The sequence below is a fragment of the Arabidopsis lyrata genome, assembly GCF_000004255.2.
Source record: "Arabidopsis lyrata subsp. lyrata unplaced genomic scaffold ARALYscaffold_4, whole genome shotgun sequence".
In the NCBI taxonomy this organism is placed as follows: Eukaryota; Viridiplantae; Streptophyta; class Magnoliopsida; order Brassicales; family Brassicaceae; genus Arabidopsis; species Arabidopsis lyrata.
This window is the reverse complement of record NW_003302552.1, coordinates 22,666,856-22,691,355: the sequence shown is the minus strand read 5'-3', so window position 1 is coordinate 22,691,355 and position 24,500 is coordinate 22,666,856. Positions and strand designations below refer to the sequence as shown.

Below are 24,500 nucleotides of genomic sequence, written 5' to 3'. Positions count from 1 at the left end.
TATTCACAGCATTATTTCCTATATATACACCACATTTATGCTTTATTTTCCATCATTCCCAATAAAATACCAAAATATCACAAATTTTCTGTTTGTGAATTGAAGCTATTTTGTGATATTTTAGAGTATTTCTTATGAATTTTTCCTAAATGGAATATCTTTTTTCAATTTGATACGTGTCTAACAGTTGCAAATTTCCAAAAAATGTGTCATCTTCTTCATTTCTTTGTGATCATCGTCGTCATGTTTATCTACAATCATTCAAAAATGGCCTAAAGCAATAAAAGAAAAAGAAAAAAGCATCAGAAACAACAACTCTTTTAAATCTTGAAATTCCATAAAAACTACAGAAAATGATACTACAAATCGATAAAATTTAGAAGATTCACTTCTTTTGTGGGTTAGGCCAGTTTTGGCTCCACAACTCCACAAGATTAAACCATAAAAACATTAAAATTTGAACACATACAATCACTACTCATCATTTTCATCATCATTCATCAAGCTCTGAAGCATCCAACAAGATGATGATACTGGTCACGGCCACCATGTCTATGATGATTGTTGTTACCATTATAAACCGATCTCTCTCCATCAATCAAAGCTTGAACGTAACGAAACTCCTCCACGTGACAAGGAATTGTGATGGTGCCCTTTTGATCGAATCCATACTCGTCTTCTGCTTCTTTCAGGAGCTGCATGAACAATGGATGGTTAAAATACAAAACAGGAACAATAAATCTATGTTGCTCTTCTCCTTGTGATCCCACTTTGATCGCTAAACACCCTTTTGGAACATCTTTGACTTTGACTGATTGTTTGCGATGTAACTGGAAGCTCTTCAGGGTTTTTTCTCCGGTACCCATGATTTTTGAAAACGTTTTTAAGAAAAAGTTGAAGAAACCAAGAAAGACCAAGAAGAAAATAAGATTCTAGCTTTCTTGTGTTTTTTTGCTTGTTTTCTCGAGGAAATTTAGGCTAGAAAGCAGGCCATGGGTCTTCAAGTGTAAGAGATGTGAGTTCGAGAGAGCTAATGAAGTTGTTCATTTTTTTTTTTTTTTTGTGTGGAGGTCAGATGAATGAATGAAATAAAAGAGTGATGTTTGTTTATAAAGAGAAGACACACTAGTATTTAAAAAAAAAAAAAAAAAAGCTCTTCATAAAGAGATGAGACGCTCCTATTTTCTTATTCAACTTCTCATGATAAATACAATGGTGGTATTAAAAATATTCCTATTTGGTTGTCATTTGCTTTATAAAAATCTAATACAAATGGGTATTTTTAAGAAGTTTATAACTAGCAATAATTATGATTTGACCAAACAATATAGCAATAAAAAAAGAACAATTCTTGGGTTCACCCCTAGGGGTGAACACAATTCATTCACCCATTTTGTAAAACCAATCAAAATTTGCCATGTCATCTAGTTAAAAAATAAAACAAGTAATATTTTCTAAATAAAATAATTAAATTAAATCATTAAAAACCCAAAACTAAATGAATTATAGGGTTCACTAATATCTCCTTCACGTATATCTCTTTCTTTAATTAGCTTCCTTCATCATTTTTTTTTTAAATATTGTCTTTCTTCTTTTGTAGTAGAAAAACTACAAAACAAAATTAACCAAAATGAAGTTTCGGCACTTCCATATTTTTTCCGCCTTTGTATTCAAAATGATCGAGTTTTATAATACATCTCCATAACTTTTAGCAACTTCTTACAAAATATAAGATTTCAAATCGTGAAAAATTTGATCGAAAATCAAATATAAATAGTAAGATACTAAGATTGAATTATTTACCTGTAGGTTGTAGCACTTGTGAAGAAAATAGTTCCGTCTGTAAAATCGGATTGCTGGTAGCTACATATAATTGGATATCAGAAGCAAAAGTTGAATCCTGAAGCATTTATCGATTTTATCTTATAATTAATATACATATATATATACTGACGAAGTCACCAACAAGAAAAAAATCGATACTTGAAAATTAAGTTAACAAAAAATAGAATACAAATAAAACTATACCAAACAAAAAGCAGAAAAAGTCACGTACGAACATGTATATAAAAGACAAACAATTTCTCACTTCTATGATATTCTACAAAATCTCATTTCTATGAACTTAGTAAACGAAAAAAATCTTTAATTGACTAATTTTCAAACTAAGAAATTTTGATGTACATAGAAATAAGTATTTAGACTTACGTTCAACTTGTGTGGAAACAATAATATTTTTCCTCATAAAACTAATCACTTTTTGATTATATGTGAGAAAAAAAAGAGAAAAAAATATGAATATAGTTAGAGTTAATGACTTAAAAATTCAGATTTAGGGTTAAGTATTGTTTTTTTCTTTTTGGATTGAGAGAGAGAGACGTGAAGGACATTAGTGGGTCTTACAAGTAATTTAGTTTTGGGTTTTTAATGATTTAGATTAATTATTTTATTTAGATAACATTAGTTATTATTTTTATTTTTAATTACATGACATGGCAAATTTTGATTGGTTTTTAAAGAGGGGGTGAATGAAATGTGTTCACCCCTAGGAGTGAACCCAAGAATTGTTCAAAAAAAAAAAAAAAATTCAACAATAATTAACTAAAATATTTTAAGAGAAACTCTATGATCGAGTGGCACTTTTTATATTACAAAATATATAAAATAAGACATTATACTAAAGAATATGAAGCGTAGAAATTTTAAAATATCTGTAATATATATATTCTAATTAGTACTTTGTTTCACTATGTTTCATATTAAAAATAATTATTAACATTATTCTATCATTAAGAGAACTAAATTTTTTTTTGTTAATTTATAACATAGTTGTCCTTGTAAGATTTTCCTGTGAAGTAAAAGATAATCATAAAATTTGTTAATTACGCGTCAACATAGTTTTAAGAAAGTTTTTTTTTTTTCCTTATCTTTAAGAAAGTTAATGTGGTTAACAAAAAAAGAAAGTTAATGTGGTCAGCAACTGAGAATCAATGAGTAATGACGACTAACAGTTAACAATGGGTTGGTGACTTAAGAAAAAAGGTTTGAATTTTAATTAAGCGTTAAACCGAGTAAATTAGTCAAATTAGTCGACATATTACTGTTTTACCTAAAACCTAAGACTAAGAGCATCATGTAGTGGCGAAAAATATATCATCATTTAAGAACGTTAAAAGCGTGATCAAAGTATGCAAATGAAATTCAAAACTGACTATTCTCATATATTCAGAAGAAAAAAAGGAAAAAAAAATTTGGGTGGATTCAGTTTAACTATTCATCTTATAAAAAAAAAATGTTTGATAGTCGGAAATTTTCATACATCTAAACATAGGAGCCGTCATAAGGAATCTAAAATGACAAAGAGAAATGTTGATCTCTCGACTACTTTCGTTTTATTAACTATAGTTAGCAATTATTTATATATTATTAATGGAACGGCTTAGAGCATCTCTAATCCACCTCTATATTTGTCTCTAAATTCTATTTTAGAGGCAAATTTACTCCAACCCACCTCTATTTTCATCTCTAAAATAGAGATCTCTATTTTTTTCTCTATATATAGAGGTGAGAATAGAGAATCTTTATTTTTTCCTCTATAAATAGAGTTAAACTTTTTAAAGAAAAAAATAGAAGAATATATTGGAGTAAAAATAGAGAAAATTTACCTCTATTATAGAGATAGAGATAAAAATGGGAAAATACATTGGAGATGGTCTTAGGAATTTTTAGTTATAAAGAAGCAGAATCAATGTTGTCACATGATGAAGATTGGAGGTGATGATGTATCTAGTGATTTTTTTTATCATTTAAACATCGCTTGATATATGCAATATCTATGAACAAGAACAAAATTCGGAGAAAGAATATGCCCGATGGTACCACAGCTATGAATTCGTACAAATACAATAATCATATCTTAACAAATAAATGGTTATCAATTTCCTGACGAGTTGAATAAAAAACGAGGCCGTCCAAGTTGGTGGTAGTGACATGGTAGCGAATACTTATTATGTACATATATAGAAAGGAAAATTATATTAATTTTTAAAAGTTAAAAAGAAAAGTTCACATGTCACTCTATCAGTATCTAGAACCAGATAATTTAAATTAAAATGAATATGTTAGATCCGTTTTTCAATTTTAATAAAAGAGAAGAAGAAAATGAAAGTTGATCATCTATATAGGATAAGATAAAGCAGTGCACACTAACAATAATCACTTTGTGTGAAAAATGAGAACGATATTCAAAAATTGTCAACTTTGTGGGACGGTGTGGGTACCTTGGATTATACTATTTATATTTCCCCTATTCATATTATTATTTCTTACTAAAAACTCTATTCGAATGCGCATGCAAAAAGCAGCAGAATAATCTAATTTTCCAAAAATGAGTTTCTATAAATCGTATAATGGATGGTACAGTCTTCATCATTTCAATTCGAAATTAATTAACATGATATTATATTACAACCTAAATCTACAGGATACAAAAGAGAGAAAAACTTGATATTACAGGAACAAGATAGACTTTAAAGTAATTTACAAAGGAAATGAGATACGACTAAAGTAAAATTGAAGGAGATAAGCCGAATGCAAGCCCGGTGCTAAGGGGATGGGGATGTGCCTTTAGTAAAGTGGTTAAGTCCATTTGACTTCATCTTCCTTATTGGAATTCGATTTTATTAAGTCGCATTAATTTACTATGGATCGGGTCTAGTCGATCTAAAAATATTAATAAAATGATGTCCGTTTGCGGTTTTACATATAAGTTTCTGTTTTGATTCATGATTTAGTTTCACAGATTTTACAGATAATTTGATTTTTAGTCAATACACAGTATTACCAATCAAAACTATAATTCATGCAATTGTTTTTTTAATTTAGCAAATAATGCATGCCATTAGTCAGTCACCAATTATCAATGGGCCGAATGTGTATTAGTAATAAGTTCGTAGATATAAAACTATGGAAACGATAATGGGCTTCTGTTAATTAAGCGTTATGGCTTAAGTCAAAATGATGACAAGTCTAGGCCCAATTAAAGCCCATGGTCATCAATATATTTTCGACCAAAAAAATACATTGGATGTGCACTACTTGCATGTTACATGTTCCACTGAATAAATGTTATGATTTTTTAAGTCCGAAATAAAACATATGAATAAGTCTGTCTAACCTAAGAAATCCAGACTACAAAAAAAAAGTCTGTCTAACCAGTTTCTTATAAACTCAATTGACATTTATAAAAATGCATTATTTATATAACACTAATAATACTATTATACTATTGAGGATAACCGCCTGCTTGATAGTTGACAATTCGGCATATATTCATATATATAAATGGGATTACACTATTGTGAAACAAAAATTAAATTGACATAAAATCATAGCCGTAGGTTCAGCAGGAAAAGACACTGAAAACCGTAGAAGGCATAAAATGTGGTCAAAGTCTTGGTTAAAAGTACATAGTAAAAAGATAAATCCGATGAGCCATGGAACTTGTGTAATCCGTGAAAACTTTAGGACAACCAAAAAAGCATCACTTTTAGTAAGATTTTTCTTTACGTTTTCAATTTTTTAATAATAATTTATTTTTTCATTTATTGTTTTATTAAAGACGCTTTCTCGGCCACTTTCACCCTAATCTCTTTTCCCATTCAAATATTATCTTATTTTGATTTATCAATTAGTAAAGTGTTTCTCTATTTCGGAATATAGATCAACGCAGAAAAAAAAACGAAACATGAATTTAACAAAGAAAAATCGAAGTATGAAAACTCTATGTATCACCTGAAATTTTATATCATCCCCATTTTGTATACTTTTTAATTGTTGACAATTACTACATATATAGACACATATTTTATGCAACCCTCCCTTGTGGTAGCGAAGTCTGGCTTACTAAATCTGAAACATAAATTTAACAAAGAAAAATCGAAGTATGAAAACTCTATGCGCAATGGTATCACTCTGAAATTTTATATCCTCTCCATTTTGTATTCTTTTTAATTGTTGACAATTATTACATATATAGACACATATTTATTCAACTCTCCGTTGTGGTAGCGAAGTCTGGCTTACTAAATATCTGGCATCTGGTTCATCGTACAATAAGAGGATAAGATTTCAAGAATAACTCTGGATTAAAGATTTTCATTAAACAAGTGAAAGCAGGTGTAAGATTCATAGTAAATGAATTATCAACTCCACGAGCATATGATATATAATAAACGATAGAAATGATGTATTAGCAATCAAGTGATAACAATCAAGTATAATCCGAGACTAAATGATCTAAATGGTTACATTATACAATGCGAATAATTTAAAATTAAAGGAGAAAGAGGTCCAAATTTAAGCTCTTGATGATCTTCCCATGCAAAGACTGCAGAAACTGTCCTTACATGTAAGAGTAGAAGTACAATATCGTACTAACTCACATGCATATATAGCTTCTTAATTTTCAGAAATCATAATTATAAGAATCCTGAAAACCCTAGTTTGTGTCATAGATAGTTCAAGATTCAAAAATAGATATACTCTGCTAAGAAACAAGTAGATCTGAAAATAAACTATCATCGTCATCATCATTCATGACTATGAAGATCCAACCTTATATAACTTAAATTCTTCCTGACAAAAAGAAACAATCATAGCAAAATCATAGCAATGTAGAAAAGTTCAAAAATACAAACACATGTAGGAAAAGGTTGTAATGATGAAACTTTTCAGATTCCAAGAAGAGAAAGAAAGTCAGATTCTTTCATCATTACACCAATCTGCAAATACTTGAAAACATTTTTTTTTCTACCGGTCCCCAAAGACCAATTTTTTTTTTTTAAAAAAGTAATTTCTTTCCATGCAAACAATCAATAACGCATGTAAGTGAATCCGAGAAAGTAAGGTAAAGATCAAACCTTTAACATGGGTTCATTCACGGGATCTGAAACCCTAAATTGAGAAGAAGGAAGAAATCGGGAGCAACAATTGGGGGGAATGAAGCCTGGTCCGACGACGCTAAAACCCTAGTCAGATCTGAAATCTGGAGGTTCAATTCGATTATTAGATCGAAAAAGATCCAACATGAATAGAGCGAGCCAGAGTCCTCGAGCCAGACAACATTCCCCTCAAAAGAGAAAACCCCTTTTCCTTTTGACTCGAGATTATAGAATCTAGGGTTTCTGAATATACATATATCTTTATATCTCTCTCTCTCTCTCTGTGTTCGTCCCCCACGAGACCCGGCTAATATCAAGGGAGAAGCAGAGAGAGAGAGATGGAGAAGAAGATAATTGAGTGGTGATGATGGAAGAGAGAATGAGAGAAATAAAAAGGGGGTTTTATGAAGAAATTGAGTAGTGGAGAGAGCCAAAGAAAGCTATACAAGACAAGAAACATGGGTGTCTCTGGTCCCACACGCTCTCTCTCTCTCTCTCCAACAATACATATGTACGTGTGTGTGTGTGTGGCTTTTGATCAAGTTTCAAGATCTCGCAGTAAAAACATTGGGTTTACTTTTTGAGACATGTCACTGGATTCCCATTTACTATGTTATTACTTGTTCAAGCAAAAATAAAATCTAAGTTCCCATCACCTCTACTAATTCTATATTGAGCCTATTTCTAACGTTCTTTATCTACTTTATTACGTAATACTATTATAGTTTAGAAAATTAAATGGCTGAAGTTTATAGTTTGGTGATTTGTTTTACGTAATATTATAGTTTAACAACGTTCTCAATATATTCTGGGTCGGTTCATCACTAGCAGCCAAATTTTTTAGGCGGATTATATACAAAACCACACTTTATTCATGCCTATATATATATATGCCTAAATTTGTTGTTATGGTTTTAAATTGTGTTAGACCATCTCCAATGTATTTTCCTATTTTTAGCTCTATTTCTATAATAGAGATAAGTTTTCTCTATTTTTACTCCAATGTGTTCCTCTATTTTTTTCTCTAAAAAGTTTAACTCTATTTATAGAGGAAAAAATAGAGATTCTCTATTCTCACCTCTATATATAGAGAAAAAAATAGAGATCTCTATTTTAGAGGTGAGAATAGAGGTGGGTTGGAGCAAATTTGCCTCTGAAATAGAGTTTAAAGGCAAATATAGAGGTGGGTTGGAGATGCTCTCAGCGCAACAAACGTTACATCAATGACAAAATATACGGAATACATGCGGTTTAATTAGTCGGATCAAAAATTGAAAAAGTGATCATAATAATAATCACTGATTTAAATTGAAAAAGATAATTTGCAATTTAATATAGACGAGTGTAATTTTCTATCAATTTTAAGTTATTACAACCACTGTTTACAGCCACAAATTCCTAGTATCTCTTTGCAAAAAAGTTCAATCGGCAACACTATAAATTGAATTCCACAAATTATACGACTAGCTATTACCCAAACAAATTGTTGTTTCAGACCCAAGAACATATAATAATGAAAAGAAATTGAAGGAACCGCGTAAGAACGTCCGGTGAAAGAGAAATGAACAAGTAGGAAAGTACAAAGACTACGAATCACAAAGTATAAATTACTATAAGAATTCGAGAAATTAGAAACATAAATCTGAGAAAATTGGAAAGGGAATCAAAAAGGGAAAGAGGAGTGACTATAAAAGTTAGTCAGAGGAGTGGTTGAGTTATTGATCTGCCCAATATTAGCATTCTTCATTTATTGTCTCTCACCTTTATTTTCTTGTTTTTTTTTTCTTTAGTTTTAAATTTTAATCTTAATTTTGCTTCACCGTAAGTTTCAAGTCGTTGAGGTTGGTGAAAATGGTCCATGGGGTGGCTAAAACTTTAAATTGTTGGCCCATTTCCCTCGGCGACTCTTTTTATTGTGGTTTAAGTCAAAGTCTCCACCTTTTCATACCCTTTTCTCATGAAAGAAATATTTGGTTTTACTTTATTTTATTTATAGTTTCCTACTTTCGTGTAACCTTCAAATTTTACCGAGTGAAGGGTTTGAGTTTTGCTTGTTTGTGCTTGCTTTAAGGAGATATTGACTACTTTGTTAGAGCATTTCCATCAGTTTTTTTTTCTTTTTTTTGACGGCCCATCAGTTAAAAACTCAATTGAATGTCTGAGAAATAAAATAATATTAATTTTTCATTATTTAATTACTTTTTATTTATAAGAACCAATCAACATGAAACAGCTGTAGAAATAAATATCTCATATTTTCTCAAACCAGACACGTTTCTTTTCTCTTTCCTCTTTTTCTATTTCTAGGAAGTTTCTCACCTAAACATCCTCTATGGAACTGCTCTTAATTTGTAGTACATATTTTTACAGAATCATATAATTTATGGTAAATTCTTTATTATTTGACTTGGGTTTTTAATTTCTTAGGTTTTGTTTTTCTAAAAAATGGGGTTTTATTTTGATCTCTTTTTTAAAAAATCCAAGAAGAAAGAAAACTGTGACAAGCATGTAACGGAGATGAAGTCATCATGTGTTTTATAACGGTAAACGTTTTGGTCAACGAGGAAAAAATAAAAGCAATTATGAAATCAATCTAGTAATTAATACTCTTATTTTTCGAGATTTAGTGAGAGAGTTAAGCTGTCTGTGCATTGTTTTCACGCAAACATGTCACTTTAAGGAAACTGGCAGTTATAATTGTTCTCTCTTACGCAATAGTTAAGCTCAGGTATTTACTTTTTGTGTAATCTTTTTTCTTTGCTCTTTTTTTTCTGTAATCAGAAGTCAGAAAAATGTTTTTCTACTAAATTATGTTTACAGTCAAACGATTATATATTTAGTGTATAATATATAGTAATTCTCGAATATTGGACGGGATTTTACTGTCTCCTGAGTAAGTGAGTATTATGTCAAAAATACGTGCATTGTAAATGAAAATTTTATACGCTAGAAAACGGGGAAGAAAAAGGAATCACTTTTCTATGACTCGCTTTTGAAATAAAGTTATGTCCTTTAAGTCAACTAATTACCAACTTTTGTTTGTGTATTTTTATTGCTTTAATAATTCTCATTTTAAAATAAGCTAATCACTCAGCCAGCTGGAAATACGACTAGTTAATGGAGAAATGTATAAGTAAGAAACCCTAATCAGATTACCAAAACAATAGAATCTTATTTAGTGTATGGAAATATGTATATGGAACGTTGTGGTGCATTCACATTTTGATATGTCGTTGTCTTATTAATATTTAGAAATGAAATATGGTACATCACCACATTATAAAAGACAGACAATAAATTTAAAAAAAAAAACATAGATATGTCTCATTTTCAAAATGATTCCAGAATTAAAAGCTAGAGAGAGTGCCCGCGACAAGTGCTGCAACAATTTGTTTAGGTTGCTAGAGTCCAAGAAAACTAATGAATTTTTTTTCCACGTAGATAAGAAATAAGGAGAAACTGTGGATGAGAATGACAAATGGAGAAGACGATTCTGGCTCCAGATTTCAACGTTTTTGACAGTCTTCGAGAGTTGTGTTTTGTGTTGTGTCCGAGAGAGAGAGACGACGTAAATGTCAAATCCCTGCATATCCGAACCCACGTTGTCCATTCTTACATTCCTCTAAGAAACAAAAAATGCCTTAAAAATCTAATTAACCTTTGATCGGTTAATTCACATTTATATTCTGTTGTTATCTTTAATTTTATTCTAAAAGGAATAAATGTTTATTTCTCCACATAGACCGGTCAACCAAGAGAAACAAAAAACCCACTTTTCTAGTCCACTCTATTCAATTTTTACTTGTAGTTAATGAAAACCTCTTAAAAGTTTGCAGGTTTTCAGAAATTAATATTTTTAAAACATGAAATCAGTTCTTCTTTTTATATAGCTTCAAACATACGTACCTGACTTTCGTAGTTAATTTTGGAATATGCAAATTTACTTTTTTATTTACAATCCACAAAAAAAAAATTCGATAGATAATTCAGTTTGCATGCTCTTAATAAACTTTCAATGAGATTATGTAATCCCATAAGTCATTAACTAAGCAATAGACGAACTTTTGCTTGACATGTAGTCATGTACTGATGGACCGACCGTTTCTATGTATTCAAGGGCTAAACACCAAACTTAATTTTGACAATTAATTGTTAAAGAAAAACTGTAATAAAGCAATTAGAATTTTTGAATAATTAAGAACTAGAGGAGGAGCGAGGGTAGCATTGAAATTAGGGAAAAAGAGAGGACAATAGCATTTAATGCCTCTTTGTTCGTATTCTCTGCCCATTCAATTTCTCAATTCAGATCCCAAATTTCCACTATCCTACTCCTCTCTCTCTCTCTCAAAAAAAAAAAAAAAAAACTACTCCACTAGTTTCTAACGTAACAGTTTTTTACAGTTTTTTTTTTCCTACTATATTAGGTGGGTATTGGGTAATGGTGAAAAGACTACAAACGAAAAAAATTCAATATAAATTTGAATCGTATCCTTATGAAAATGTACACAACGAAAAAAACAAAATTTTCAAAGAAAATATGTATTATGTGAAAAGTGCGGATCTCAAGGTAATGAACATAAAGACTCTTTCTCGAATGTCTATTGATGAGACCCTTACTTGTCAAAAACTTTTATTCACTGTATTTTTAACCATTTCTTCGATATATCTCCATCACTCTTTTTTTTACCCCCCTCTCAATCTATCCACACGACACTTACATATATCATAATGCGTGTAAGTATACGTTTGTTCTTACCTATATGCATACAATACCAAACAAGTTATAGGATTTTGTCTACTCGATTAGTGGTGTTATTCAAAACGCATAATACAAAAAATTATATGATGTCATGAGTTTACTGGTATCAAAAAGTAAGAAAATCTCGTTCGCAATACAAAAAAAATATCTGCTTCAGCTTCAGCCACTGTAATAGCTTGCTTCTCGGGTGGCTCGCACCCCGGGGATTACGTGATGTAAGTTCGATAATTACATCGTATTATTGGTTCCAATCATATATTATAGATTCGCACTAAACCTATATTTCAATCAGAACATACTATGGATTAATATTGTTGGTAAAGGTGGCTCACAAATTCACAACGCATCATATATCCCCGAGGTAGCGTGGGCTATATAGTCCAATGGGCATTTCCTTTAATTTTGTTATTCTGACAAGGGATAATGGGCCAAACATCTTTTTTTTTCCTATGGGCCAAACATCTATTATGGGCCTTTTAAACAAGAAAGATTCAATGCTTGTTTTTTCCTCGCTTTGCTTTTGTTTTGTTAGTCAATTTATAAGAGAAAAAGGTATGTATGTATATATGAAAAATAACACATAACACGTGTCATCAAAAACAAGAAAGATAACACAACACATTTGAAGGTGATAAGGATTTTTGGGGGTGGAAGCTAACACTGAGAGTTGTATAAGGTTAAATAAAATGAAATGAGGGATATATTATAATTTTAAAACCAAAATTGGTTTCGGTGGTGGAAATAGATCGAAACCTAAAGCAAAAGAACAGAGTAACATGACTAAGGTCTTTGGTCCGACAAGGTCAGCAATGAGAACCGTCTCACGCCTAATCTTTGGTTTCGCCTTGACTTGGTATTGTCAGTTTCCGTGACTAACACAATCAACATTATTTATAGCTTATTAGTATAATTAATAATTTAGATAATTATGACAACATAAGCAATTGAGTATATCTTTCATGTACAATGAACGTACTTGTACTTCCACATACTGTAGACATTTTTTACACGTAGAAAGGGAAACAAAAGAAAGTATGACTTGTTTCAAAAAAAAAAAAAAGTATGACAAAATTCTAATACGGATAAAGTTCAGGTCCAATCACTCATTATCTTTATCAATTTTCCCTTCTTTCGTTTTGCTTTCTTCCTATTTTTGTTTCTCTTTTTTTTCACATTTTCAAATTTCCTGTAAACTATTTCAATAGTTGATCTTTCAAATACATTGGATAAAAAGAAAAAAAATTGTTAATGTCTCAAACATGTTTATTCTAAGATAAATGAAACGTGAAAATCGGAGATTCGGTGTATTAAGTAAATAATCTTGTCGTAAAGATGGGTTTGTTTGTTTTGATTACTCGGTAAGAAAAGTCGAGCCGCTTTATTTTCCAACATCGCTTTAACGAGTAGTAGTAGTTAAAGAAGTAGGGTAAGATTGTTGGCCACTTGTGACAATGAATTTACGATTATTATATCCGTTTTGATAATAACATTATAAAACCAATGATGAATTTGACCAAAATTAAAGTACTTAGATATTTCCTCTATTAATTCTATAAAGTTATTATCACGAAAAGATAAGCTTTTTTTAAGACGGTGCTAAATGTCTATTCCCCATTGGCATCTCCTTGGCATCATATATCCACACCATCAGATATTCAGATTACATATTAATTTGATCTAGTAGTTTCTCAAAATAAAAATTTCTCTCTTATTGAAATTTTTTCTAATGTGGATTTAAAATATTATTGTCCATTAATTAGGAAATATGGAATTATATTGTTCTATATCAACAATTCCAGAATTGTTGGAAAAATGTCTTCTTGTGATAGCTATTAGTAGAGTGACCAATTCATGAAAACAAAATTTGTATAGTTTAAATTCATTAAAATTATGTGAGAAATTAATTCCGGGTAAATAACAAAATTGTAAAGGACGAACGGTAATGTTTAAAATACCAATGTACATTTGAAATTTTGTTTTACGGTTACTCAAGAAGATATGTTTGTAATAAGATGTATGCATAAGAAAATACTATTCCATAATTATGCAGGTTGTCCCATAAAAGTTTTTTAATTATAAGATTTCACTTCGATCGAGAATCAGAAGACCTAATACGTAAACAGTTGTGGGAAATGGAAAGATTAATTAACGTTGATGTTGCTTTTTCAGAATACTTAATTTATTTGGTGTTGATAGTTACAATATGTATGATTTCTTTTGACACTATTATTTCTGAAACTGAAGAATATTTTATTTGCTTCACACACTTTACCGTGAGTTTCGTTATTGAACATTTTTTTAGTAGTTTATAGAAAAAATTGAAACATAGTCAGACAAATGTTGTGTGTTCAAAGATAACATGCATAAACACTTCAGAAAATGCATAGCGCGGAATTACAAACAGAAGAAACAGACGACAAACTTATTTGTACCATTTTTTTCTTCTTCCCGTTTTGCATGATTTTTATTGAAGATTTTATCATCAAAACTTAACGTCTGATCAAGTTGCTACTATATTTTGTTGCTCTATAAACATAACGTTTCAAACCAAATTACTATGTTTGATTCTCATGTATATATCATAAATTGATTAGAGGATGTAATAACGATAATAATCTATAAGCAAACTAACTAAATTCATTCTTTAAATAAAATAGATTTTCGTTTGAAATATTGCGATCATATAAAAACGAAGAAAACTTTGTGAACGTGACACCATACTGATGATCTAATATAAGTCCTAACTAATTGTAAATATATCAAAAATTTAATGTCACACGCGGCAAGTCGAGGAGCTTGCAAATACAAACAAGCCAAGCCACCGTTTATTTAGTAATGTATTAAATTAAAAGAAACTTTTTTAAAAGAAATGAAGAATTTGTCTTCTCCTACGGCTCTTATCAGAAATTAAGTTAACCACGACACGTGTGTACTTTTGCTGGACAAAAATATTCAGGCACCACCACAAACCAACTGCCATGTCATCTCGTCTATCAACTTTGATGTCCCAAAGCATTGATCTCTCATATCTCAGATTATAACCACTTGGCTAGTTTTGGATGGCTGATCTTGATATTTTTGATTGCCACTTCTGATAAAGTTCAAATAAGACTTCAGAAATTGAAACTCTTACGTTCAATTTTAGTTGTTACTTTTGGTTTAATTTTAGTTGATACTTGATAGGAAGTATAATTGTGAATTATGTTGTTATTTTACGAAGATCAGATTTAATTATAAAACAATATAAAATGCTAGGGTCTGAAAATATCGTATCTAGAGGGCCCAATTTAATTTTTTTGCTTGTATTAATTAGTCAAAAGAAATTTCCGACAAGCAAGGTGAACGTAAACCTTAAACTAATCAGAAAAGCAAGAATTAAAGTTGCTGTTCACATTAATGCATGCTAATATTGTCGAATTGTTATAGCTATCGTGAAGAAAATAAAGTCTAGGTGATCTGGTTCAAATATGGCTTCCCTGTTGACAAAAATAAAATTTGGTTCTTTTAGGTTTAGGATGAGCATAGCCAGTGGCGGATCTAGGAAATATTTTTACCGGGGGCAAAATATGATATCGATGTTTAAAAATAAAAATAATAATTTATTATTCAATTATTATTATTTATATTTTCAATATTGTTACATTATTATTATTTATATATTTAAATATTTCAGAATAGTAAATATAATAATATTTTATATACCCTTCATAATGGAAATAAACCAATAAAAATGTTACATTAAAAAGACGCTTAATAGATTGATAAATCATAAAAAATAATCTAAAAACAAAATGGAAAGAATATTGATATGGAAGTGCTATGTCTAAGATTAAAAAATATATAAAAATAAATAAATGCTAATATTGGGGAAGAAAATAACAAAAAGAGAAAAAAAATGAAAAACAAAGAATGAAAAAAAAAAAAAGGGAAAGAGGGGCATCGTGGGATTTGACCATGATTTTAGGGGGGGGGGGGCAAGTTACTTCAATTACCATTTGATCTAATAAATCTTTGATAAAATCAATGAAAATATATATTTTTTTATATTTTAATGGGGGCAGCTGCCTCCCTCTTCTTGTGCATAGATCCGCCCCTGAGCATAGCTTCTTTCTAATATTCGGAAACCGTTAGAAAACCAAAAATATTACTAACTCTTTCGTTTCTCTGACTATGAAAAATAAGTAAAAAAATTACTGTAAGAACTTTTGGTTTGAAACATAGCCCTCTTTTTGGTGAAAACAGTATGTGTAGAGGTGAAGTAAAAAAAAGGAGAAAAGGTTAAATCCCTCTATTTGGTGGAATTATACTGTTTATAGGTGAAGTTAAACAAAAAAGAGAGGTTAAATAGGAAGAGTTTCTTAGAAATTACGTTATATATAGACTCTATAAAAAACAATTATATGTCATTTCTATTTTTATTAAATACGATTTTGTTAGGATAAACACAGAAAAATGAAAAATTTAGATTTTTTTCTTCTTCTCAAGAATCATTATATTTGTGATTTATCATATACATATAAGTTCAAATAAGATGCTAATTAGAAACAAATAGTTTACGTGTATTAGTATTGTCAATTTTTTAAAATATCTTGTGTAAGGGTCAACAAATGATCACAACTGAGTTGGCAATTAAAAAGTAATCAAATCGCATGCACGGAAGTTTTACGTGCGGTGAAGGTAAACATGTACTATTATTACTCTTATCTATAAAAATTAGTTTTAGGCTTGGATTCTAAATCTCCGATTAAGAGAAAAATGCGTAAGCAAATAGCTGGAAAGATTGTATCCCACAGTCCACCAAACTATATAGTACTTAATTTAGTAACAATTTTTGGTTTTGAGATTTGTGATGTAATCAATATACATTTTATAATGCAAGTATAATTAAAAGTCACATTCTAAGAACAAATTATGATTTGTGGCATACGTTATACAACAAACACCCGTCCCACATCCTGACTTCTGAACGTTAAATCTGCCGCACACAATCATAAAAGATTATATTACATAATCTGTCGCATATAATGTTTTATATTATATTCACCACAGATGTACTGAAAATAATATACTCACATGGTGATGATATATGCATAGGATTATTAATTTTCCCAATTTTTAGTTTTCATCATAGCAAATCCTATATAAATCAATTTAATTGCTTAGAAATCAGTCCAGAAATGCTAATCGTTTTTATTTATGATCCATTATTGCGATGACAGCATTTGTTAATATGCAGTTATGCACCCACATCATTAAAGACATCAGTACGTAACAGTTGTTCCATTTCCATTTTTACATCAACCAGAATGTTTACTATTCGGTAGTCTGCAGATTTTTTTCCTTTCTAAAGTACTAGTATTTTTTATCATTTAATTTTTTAACACTATTATCATAATATTAAAGTCTAAAATACCAAAAAAGAAAATTTAGATAGGGTTTAGAAAAAGGATGAAATCATTTAGAAAGAGTTTTTTTTTAAAGACGCTTTAATCTTTTCTAAAATAGAATTATTAAATGTATATTTACTTATTAATTAAATAGTGATATTCCTAGAATTTTTTTTACTAGAGAAAAAGCTTTCTAAAAAGATCATAAAAGTAAAAGTAAAAGAAATGAAAAAAGGTGGAAATTATTAATCAGTAGTTAGATGATTAGTTTCAAGTTGAAATGAAACTCGACTTAACAAGTGATAGCGACGACTCTAGAAACAGCCAAAATCCGCCCTATTGCTACCTGTCGACCCACAAATCGTTTAGCTAAAAAATGAATAAAAATTTTACGATAAAGCAGCCCAGAGTTTATATCTTATTATATGCCAAGGACCCCTCCCATAAAAAAATAAAAACAAATCACATTTTTTATGTAACTGTTTAACATAATAATCTCAGCCTCAACACACATATATAGATTAGCCAACATCACACAAACACAGAGATTCCAAAAAATAAATAAAAGAAACATAAATCCTCCGATGAGATGAGACAAGGAGGAGAATATTCTCCGGCGATGATGTCATCAGATCCATTCTTGACCATGAAGAAGATAAAGAAGAGCAATCACAACAAGAACAATCAGAGAAGGTTTAGCGACGAGCAGATCAAGTCACTGGAGATGATGTTCGAGTCTGAGACAAGGCTTGAGCCAAGGAAGAAGGTTCAACTAGCTAGAGAGCTAGGGTTGCAGCCGAGGCAAGTGGCTATATGGTTTCAGAACAAGAGGGCTCGTTGGAAATCGAAGCAGCTCGAGACTGAGTACAACATTCTTAGACAAAACTACGACAACTTAGCTTCTCAGTTTGAGTCCTTAAAGAAAGAAAAACAAGCTTTAGTCTCTGAGGTATGTCCTAAAATCTGTTTATCCTTCCATGGTTAGATACTGCAATTAATGACTTAAAGTTGGTTATATATTAGGTGATTAAAAGAAAAAAAACTCTGTTTTGATGGTTTATTGAAGGAGAAAATAGATTGTTGATGAGTTGTTTTATACGTTTATGCAGTTGCAGAGGCTAAAAGAGGCGATGCAGAAGAAGACTCAGGATGAGGAAAGGCAGTGTTGTAGAGATCAAGCTGTGGTGGCTCTAAGCAGCACAGATCATGAATCAGAAAACGAAGAGAACCGGAGGCGTGAACCGGAAGAGGTTAGACCGGAGATGGAGATGAAAGATGAGAAGGGTCACCATGGGGTTATGTGTGATCATCATAATCATGATGATTATGATGATGATGATGGTTACAATAACAACATCAAGAGAGAGTATTTTGGTGGGTTTGAGGAAGAACCAGATCACTTAATGAACATTGTTGAACCAGCTGATAGTTGTTTGACATCATCTGATGATTGGAGAGGTTTCAAATCAGATACTACTACTCTCTTGGACCAATCCAGCAACAATTACCCTTGGTGGGATTTTTGGTCATGAATGAAATAAAGTAAAAACAAGAAGATGAAACAGATTTAGTCTTTTGCAGACCAAAGATTGGATATATACATATTCAAATCGAAATTTACCTGTATGCATCGCAAGAACCGAGCCACGGATATAGAGGTATTCGGTCCAGCAACTGACTCGTCTGACAGCGAGAATTTTGCAGGAGTTTGAGCTGAAATTGTATGGTTTTGTCTGTATAAATTATGTGTTTAGAAAGTCGTATATTCTCAGTTAAGTCTTTGTAATCCTGTTTTAAGTACTCGTCATGCTTTGTAGCTAATTAGTAGTAAATTTAAGACCAAATTTGGATGGAATAAAAAATAAAAGGTAGGAGAAATCACAATATATATATATATATATATAAATTACAAAGTTATTCACTGATATGTAAAAGAACTACTAAGTTGGGGAAAACATTGATATTAGGATTTAGGAACATGAGAAGAACCCTGAAACCCTGATTGACAAAAAAAAGAAGAAGAAGAACCCTGAAACCCAAGTTAACAGAGTCAATTCGCAAATTAGATATGTCTTTCTATCCAAATTCGCTATTAGTTTGATTCCGGCAAAGCCATACCAACTTCTTTAGCAATGAACTTTGAGTTTACGTTCCCAATTAGTGTTGTAGGGAAATCTTGCCTCTCGTAATTATGTCGATCAATTTAGTACGACGTCGTCTCTAAGCGACAGGTCCTATGGGCCTTTTAATAACCCATGTGTGTATATGGGCTTCTATATCTTGAGCCCATATATTTACTTTTTTTTTTTTTTTCTTTTTTGACTAATAGTTATCTTTCAACTAATATAAGTTGTCGCAAGTTTGCAAGTAATTATTGGACATAACGATAGATTTGATTTTGCTCTTGAGCATCCTTCAATTTCCCGGTTTCATGATGGTGATTAGCAAGTATTCAAAGTTTTAGTTGATACGTATAACGTATTCAAACTCTAGTGATTAGCAAGTATTCAAAGTTTGTGTGTAATATACATTGGACAGAGAACTGAGATTCATTTAAATGCATGTTGAGTCTATGTGACTCCATCGATACACTTGACTTATCAGAATCAAATCTCCATCTAGCTAGACTGTGCGATCGAATCTTTATTTTAATATATTTTCAGTCAGTGCATTAGCTAAAAGGCTAGATTCATTTTATTATTTTTTTACATTTTCTTATAACTCTAATTTTCTTTTCTTTTCTTAATGTTAAAACGCAAAATGATTTGATTTGTAAAAAAGCGAACACAGAATACAACAAGTTCAGGAGGGAATACATGCAATTGTTAGGTAAAATTAAAGTGGTTGTATTCAAAATGTCAAAATGTTAGTAGAAGACAAAAAGGAAGAAAAAAATACTATGAAACCATCAACTTCAGATGTGATTACATTGATGGACATTGGTCTAAAGAATCGAGTCGTTGGTTCTACTGCCTTGAATGAAAGAAGAAGTCGCTCCCACAGGTTCTTCTTCATATATGTCCTTTGGAACAAAAAAAAAAAAGGTGTTTTCAGCAGCCCTAATTGTTGTTAAACTGAATTTATATGTTTTCTTATGCAGCATTGTCATTGTTCACGTTCGCGGCATAGATTTTAAAACCGGTTATGTGCTATATGGTAAAGACGTTCGAGACTTAATGGAACAGGTAGATAGACACACACTTTCTCACCTCTCTATCTTATCTCTCTTATTAAAGATACAATGAGTCATATGTTGTTTTTATAGTTAGCGTCCCTTAAGGACACCATAGCGAGAAAAGACAAAGAGATAGAGAGACTTCATCAGGTGAAAGACATTCAGCATCATGAGACAGGAGAATGAAGTAGTCTTTGTTCCATTAAGTCTGGAATGTCTAATTGATGATGTTTCTTATTCCCTCTGCTGCTCTGCCTGTAATACAAGAATGAAAGACAATCTCCTGGTATATTTTATTTCCTATTTTTATAGTTCAGATACAAATAATTAAACTATTCAACATAAACATTGTTATCTAATGCCACTCTTAACTCTAAACCACATATTTGTAAAACTTATTCGGTATATCAAGGTTATTCTCGATCGGAATAATGTTGTCGATTTTTCATAATGTAATTGAGTTATAACAGTAAATTCAGTCCCATTTTAAATATGTTTTCTTATTAAAATTTGGGATTTCTTTTTTAAAAATTACACAACAATTGGTATCAATACATTGAGATGCTGAAAAAACTAGTTGGAGTGATTCTGATACCATTTAAAATTGCCACTCAAAAACAATTGAACAATTTTTTTGTAATAGTATAATGATATAGGTTTTAAATCGAATATTATAGTTACGAATAGAAAAATAATTCGCATCAATCTCTATGTTTTGGTTAATAAGAACTAGATCCTGACCCGCACATACGTGCGGGGTTTCATATTTTAAAAAATTTTCTAACAAATTTTAATTCAATATAGATTATTTGTTGTTTCTATGATATATATTTTAGTGTATTAGATCTGAATTCACACGTATATGCAGAGATATCTTTATATATATAAATTTTTATATAGATTTTAAAAATATAAAATATTTTGTTGTGTTAGTGAACTTCATAATAGTATAAATATTATATAGTTAGAGTAATGAACGAAATTCAGTTGCGTTAGTGCATAGTTATATTTTAAGATTCGGACCTACACGTACGTGTGAAATTATATTTAAGAAATAATTAAGATATAATTTAGTTGCAAAAGTTAAATGATGTTACGGTTTTTATTTTCTAAACTAATCAAAACATTTCTAACAGTTTGATTACATGTGTTATATAGGATATGGATTCGGTTTTAGTTTGGTTATTTCATTTCTAACAGCCGAACACATACCAATTGGATATTTAGTTTGATTTTTAATTTATGTTCTCATCTCGTCCAGTCTCGTAATTCCTATTTTTATTTCATTCCATTAAATTCATAAACCAAATTCTTGTTTGCTTACCTTTAAATACCATACAATACATACTATGAGTTTTGCAGATTAATATATATGTTGTTAAAATAACAAATATATTTTAAAATTTTTATTAATGTTTCTTTCCTTAGCTAAATTATGCATATTATTCTTTTCATTGTTTAATCATAATTAATTTGATTTTTGGACTAAAAATAAAAATTTGAGATACATCTCTAAAAGGGATATGCTATTGCTGCATAATTTGTTTTGAATACAAAATATATATTTAGTTTACATTATTCCGTGCAATATTTTAGGGATTTATTTAAGGAAGATTCGGTTGAAAAAAAAAACGCAAAATAATTTGGAAATTAATATGTACAATGTATTGTTTAGATATTTCCGAAACTTGTTCTAAACGAAGGCCATGATGATACTTATTTTAAATTTATTATTATTTGAGTTTATTTCATAGTAAATATAAATATTTGTTAATATCTAATATCGTTTTTCAGAAATTGTGAAATAAAATTTTGTTTTATATTTCAAAATTTATGAAAATATTATAACAAAACTAAATCTTTAAATTTGTATTTGATTTTCTTATGAAATTTCAAATTCAATATTAAAATCCTCCATTGATAAATCTTTTAAGGCATAGTATTTTGAATTAAAATGATACTAATTTCTTTTTTTTGATATAGAATAGTCTATTAGGATTGGTTTATATAAAATTTTAGATGGATATCAAATCTTAGTTTTTCAATTCTCATTGGTTAAAAATTTTTTAGAAATTAATTTCAAATTTTCGTCCATAATTAATAAGAGAAAGAAAATTAGTTTATTTTTTTGGAAATTAATAATTATTTTAAAGAATTTAACTATTTTGTATTTAAATATATTAATTTTGTGATTACTATTGTACCCTTAATGAAGTTATTTAAAAACACTAAAAATCAATGGCATATTTTGTAATATTTTACCCTTTATAAGGTTGTTTAATATGTAGTGATTCCCAATTAATAATATAGATATTTGGACAGTGAAAAGTCATACTTTAATTTTTCTCATATTTCGACGTGAGACATGTGAGTGGCGCAGATGGACACGTGGCAGTTGATAAGACGTTTAATTTTTCTGACGTGGAGAGAATACCGATGTGTCAAGTGGATTTCCAGCTGGCATACACTCGGATAAAGAGGTTGGATATAACTTGTAAAGTAATTTAAGACAAAAGAATTTCCTTTTTTTTTTGTCAATCAACTGAATTTCATTAAACCGGAATCGGTACAGTTACAGATGCTGGTACAATAAATGCAGAATTTAAGGCAGATTTTGCAAGTGCATCTGCACAACCGTTTTTCTCCCTAGAAACAAAAGAGAAAGAAATTTCATCGAAATCTGAAGATAGAGCAAGGATATCTTGGAGAATCCCATAGAGTTCCTTTGGGGAGGACTCTGAATTAAGAGCTTTGATCAGCAATTGCGAATCTGAAGCGAAAGAAAAGTTCCTAAAACCGAGTTCTAGGGCCTGAATTTGAGCCAAGGAGAGAGCCATGGCTTCAGCCAGGAGAGGAGACCCGACATTTGCAGCAAAAGAAGAGCCTTGGTGCGCCAGGTTGGAGAGGCGATTCGAGAAGATCCAGCCAAATCCCGCAGCATGAGAGTCCTTCCTCCAAGCCGCATCAGAGAAACAGAGAATCGTCCCTGCTCTGTTGACCGCAGCCAGAGGCTCACAGATGGTAGGAAGCGTCTGAATCTGGTTTGGTTGTGCAAGGATCCACTCACGGGCATTAATGGTGGCTTGGGAGAGGACCTCCTGAGGAGAGATCTGTTTTTTTTCGAAGATCAGCTTATTCCTGCAAATCCAAATGTTCCATAGGATCCAGGGTAGCAAAGGGGCTGGTCCGATTCCCACGGGAGGAAGGTTAACCAAATTTCGTGAGCTTTCGATCCCCATCTGTAAGCTTGAGATAAGACCAGGGATAAGCGGGGCTTTGAACGGAGCAGCTTTCCACACTTGCTGAGCGAAGGGGCAATGGAAGAAAAGGTGGAGTCCAGATTCTTCTTGTTGGCAATGAGGGCAAAGAGCATCAAGGTTAAATCCTCTAAGGCTGAGATTAGAGCCAAGAGGTAAAGCGTCTCTCAAAAGTTTCCATAAGAAAAACTTGATTTTTGGTTGACATTTGATATTCCAGAGATCTTTGAACCAGTTGAAACCTGAAAAGGAGTCTTGTTGACTAGGGCCAAGCGATGCCTCAATAGTGGCTGCAATATAACCCGATTTTGCAGAATAAGCTCCATTCTTGGTAAGAAGCCAGATGTGTCGATCCTCAGCATCTGTTTTGCTTGGTTTAATTGCTAAAATCTCATCTTCGTAGGCTGGGAGCAAGAGTCTTATTTTCTCTCTATTCCAGGTCTTTGAAATTGGGCAGATAAGATGATCAACAGTCAAGGAGAGACTTTGTTCAGTTGGGGGTCCCATGGGATGGGTTGGTTTAACCAAAGAGATCCATGGTTCATACCATAGTAGCGTGTTCTTTCCCGACCCAATGGCCTTTCCCAGATGAGACTTCAGTAGATCCCGGCCAATACAAATGCCTCTCCACCCATGGGAAGCCGTAGAGGAAACCTCACAGTCCAAGAAAGAAGACGATTTGCAGTATTTCCCAAGAAGGACTTTTGCTAATAAGCAGGAGGGTTTGGAAAGGATGCGCCAACTGATCTTGGCCAAGAGTGCATCATTGAAACAAGGTATGTCTCTGAATCCTAAACCTCCATCACACTTAGCTTTTGCTAGTTTATTCCAAGATACCCAGCACATCTTCTTATTTTCAACAGAAGCATCCCACCAGAATCGTGTTAGAGCAGATTGAATACGTTTACAAAGGGATCCTGGAAGCTTGAAGCAAGACATAGTATAGGTTGGCATTGCAGCTAACACAGACTTGAGTAAAGT

At 31.1% G+C, this 24,500-nt stretch overlaps 3 protein-coding genes and 1 long non-coding RNA gene across 4 annotated transcripts; 1 reads left to right on the top strand and 3 right to left on the bottom strand.

Moving 5' to 3' along the window:
- Positions 1–296: 296 nt before the first annotated feature.
- On the bottom strand, positions 297–1,169 carry LOC9318151 (auxin-responsive protein SAUR32). The gene has a single exon (XM_002880213.2). It carries the CDS (start codon positions 864–866, stop codon positions 501–503), a length of 366 nt encoding a protein of 121 aa, XP_002880259.1. The 5' UTR covers positions 867–1,169; the 3' UTR covers positions 297–500.
- Positions 1,170–4,431: 3,262 nt separating this feature from the next.
- LOC110229543 lies at positions 4,432–7,604 on the bottom strand. Its single transcript, XR_002332941.1, has 2 exons — positions 6,921–7,604; positions 4,432–6,098 (listed from the first exon to the last, which is right to left on the bottom strand). It is a non-coding gene; the product is annotated as an uncharacterized LOC110229543 (long non-coding RNA).
- A 9,913-nt stretch (positions 7,605–17,517) lies between these two features.
- Positions 17,518–18,965, top strand: LOC9318150 (homeobox-leucine zipper protein ATHB-7). The gene is made up of 2 exons (XM_002882038.2): positions 17,518–18,036; positions 18,197–18,965. The coding sequence occupies exons 1-2, from the start codon at positions 17,677–17,679 to the stop codon at positions 18,617–18,619; spliced, it is 783 nt and encodes a 260-aa protein (XP_002882084.1). The 5' UTR covers positions 17,518–17,676; the 3' UTR covers positions 18,620–18,965.
- A 3,626-nt stretch (positions 18,966–22,591) lies between these two features.
- Positions 22,592–23,847, bottom strand: LOC110228880. Its single transcript, XM_021027121.1, has one exon. The coding sequence runs from the start codon at positions 23,499–23,501 to the stop codon at positions 22,815–22,817; it is 687 nt and encodes a 228-aa protein (XP_020882780.1). The 5' UTR covers positions 23,502–23,847; the 3' UTR covers positions 22,592–22,814.
- Between the last annotated feature and the right edge of the window lie 653 nt (positions 23,848–24,500).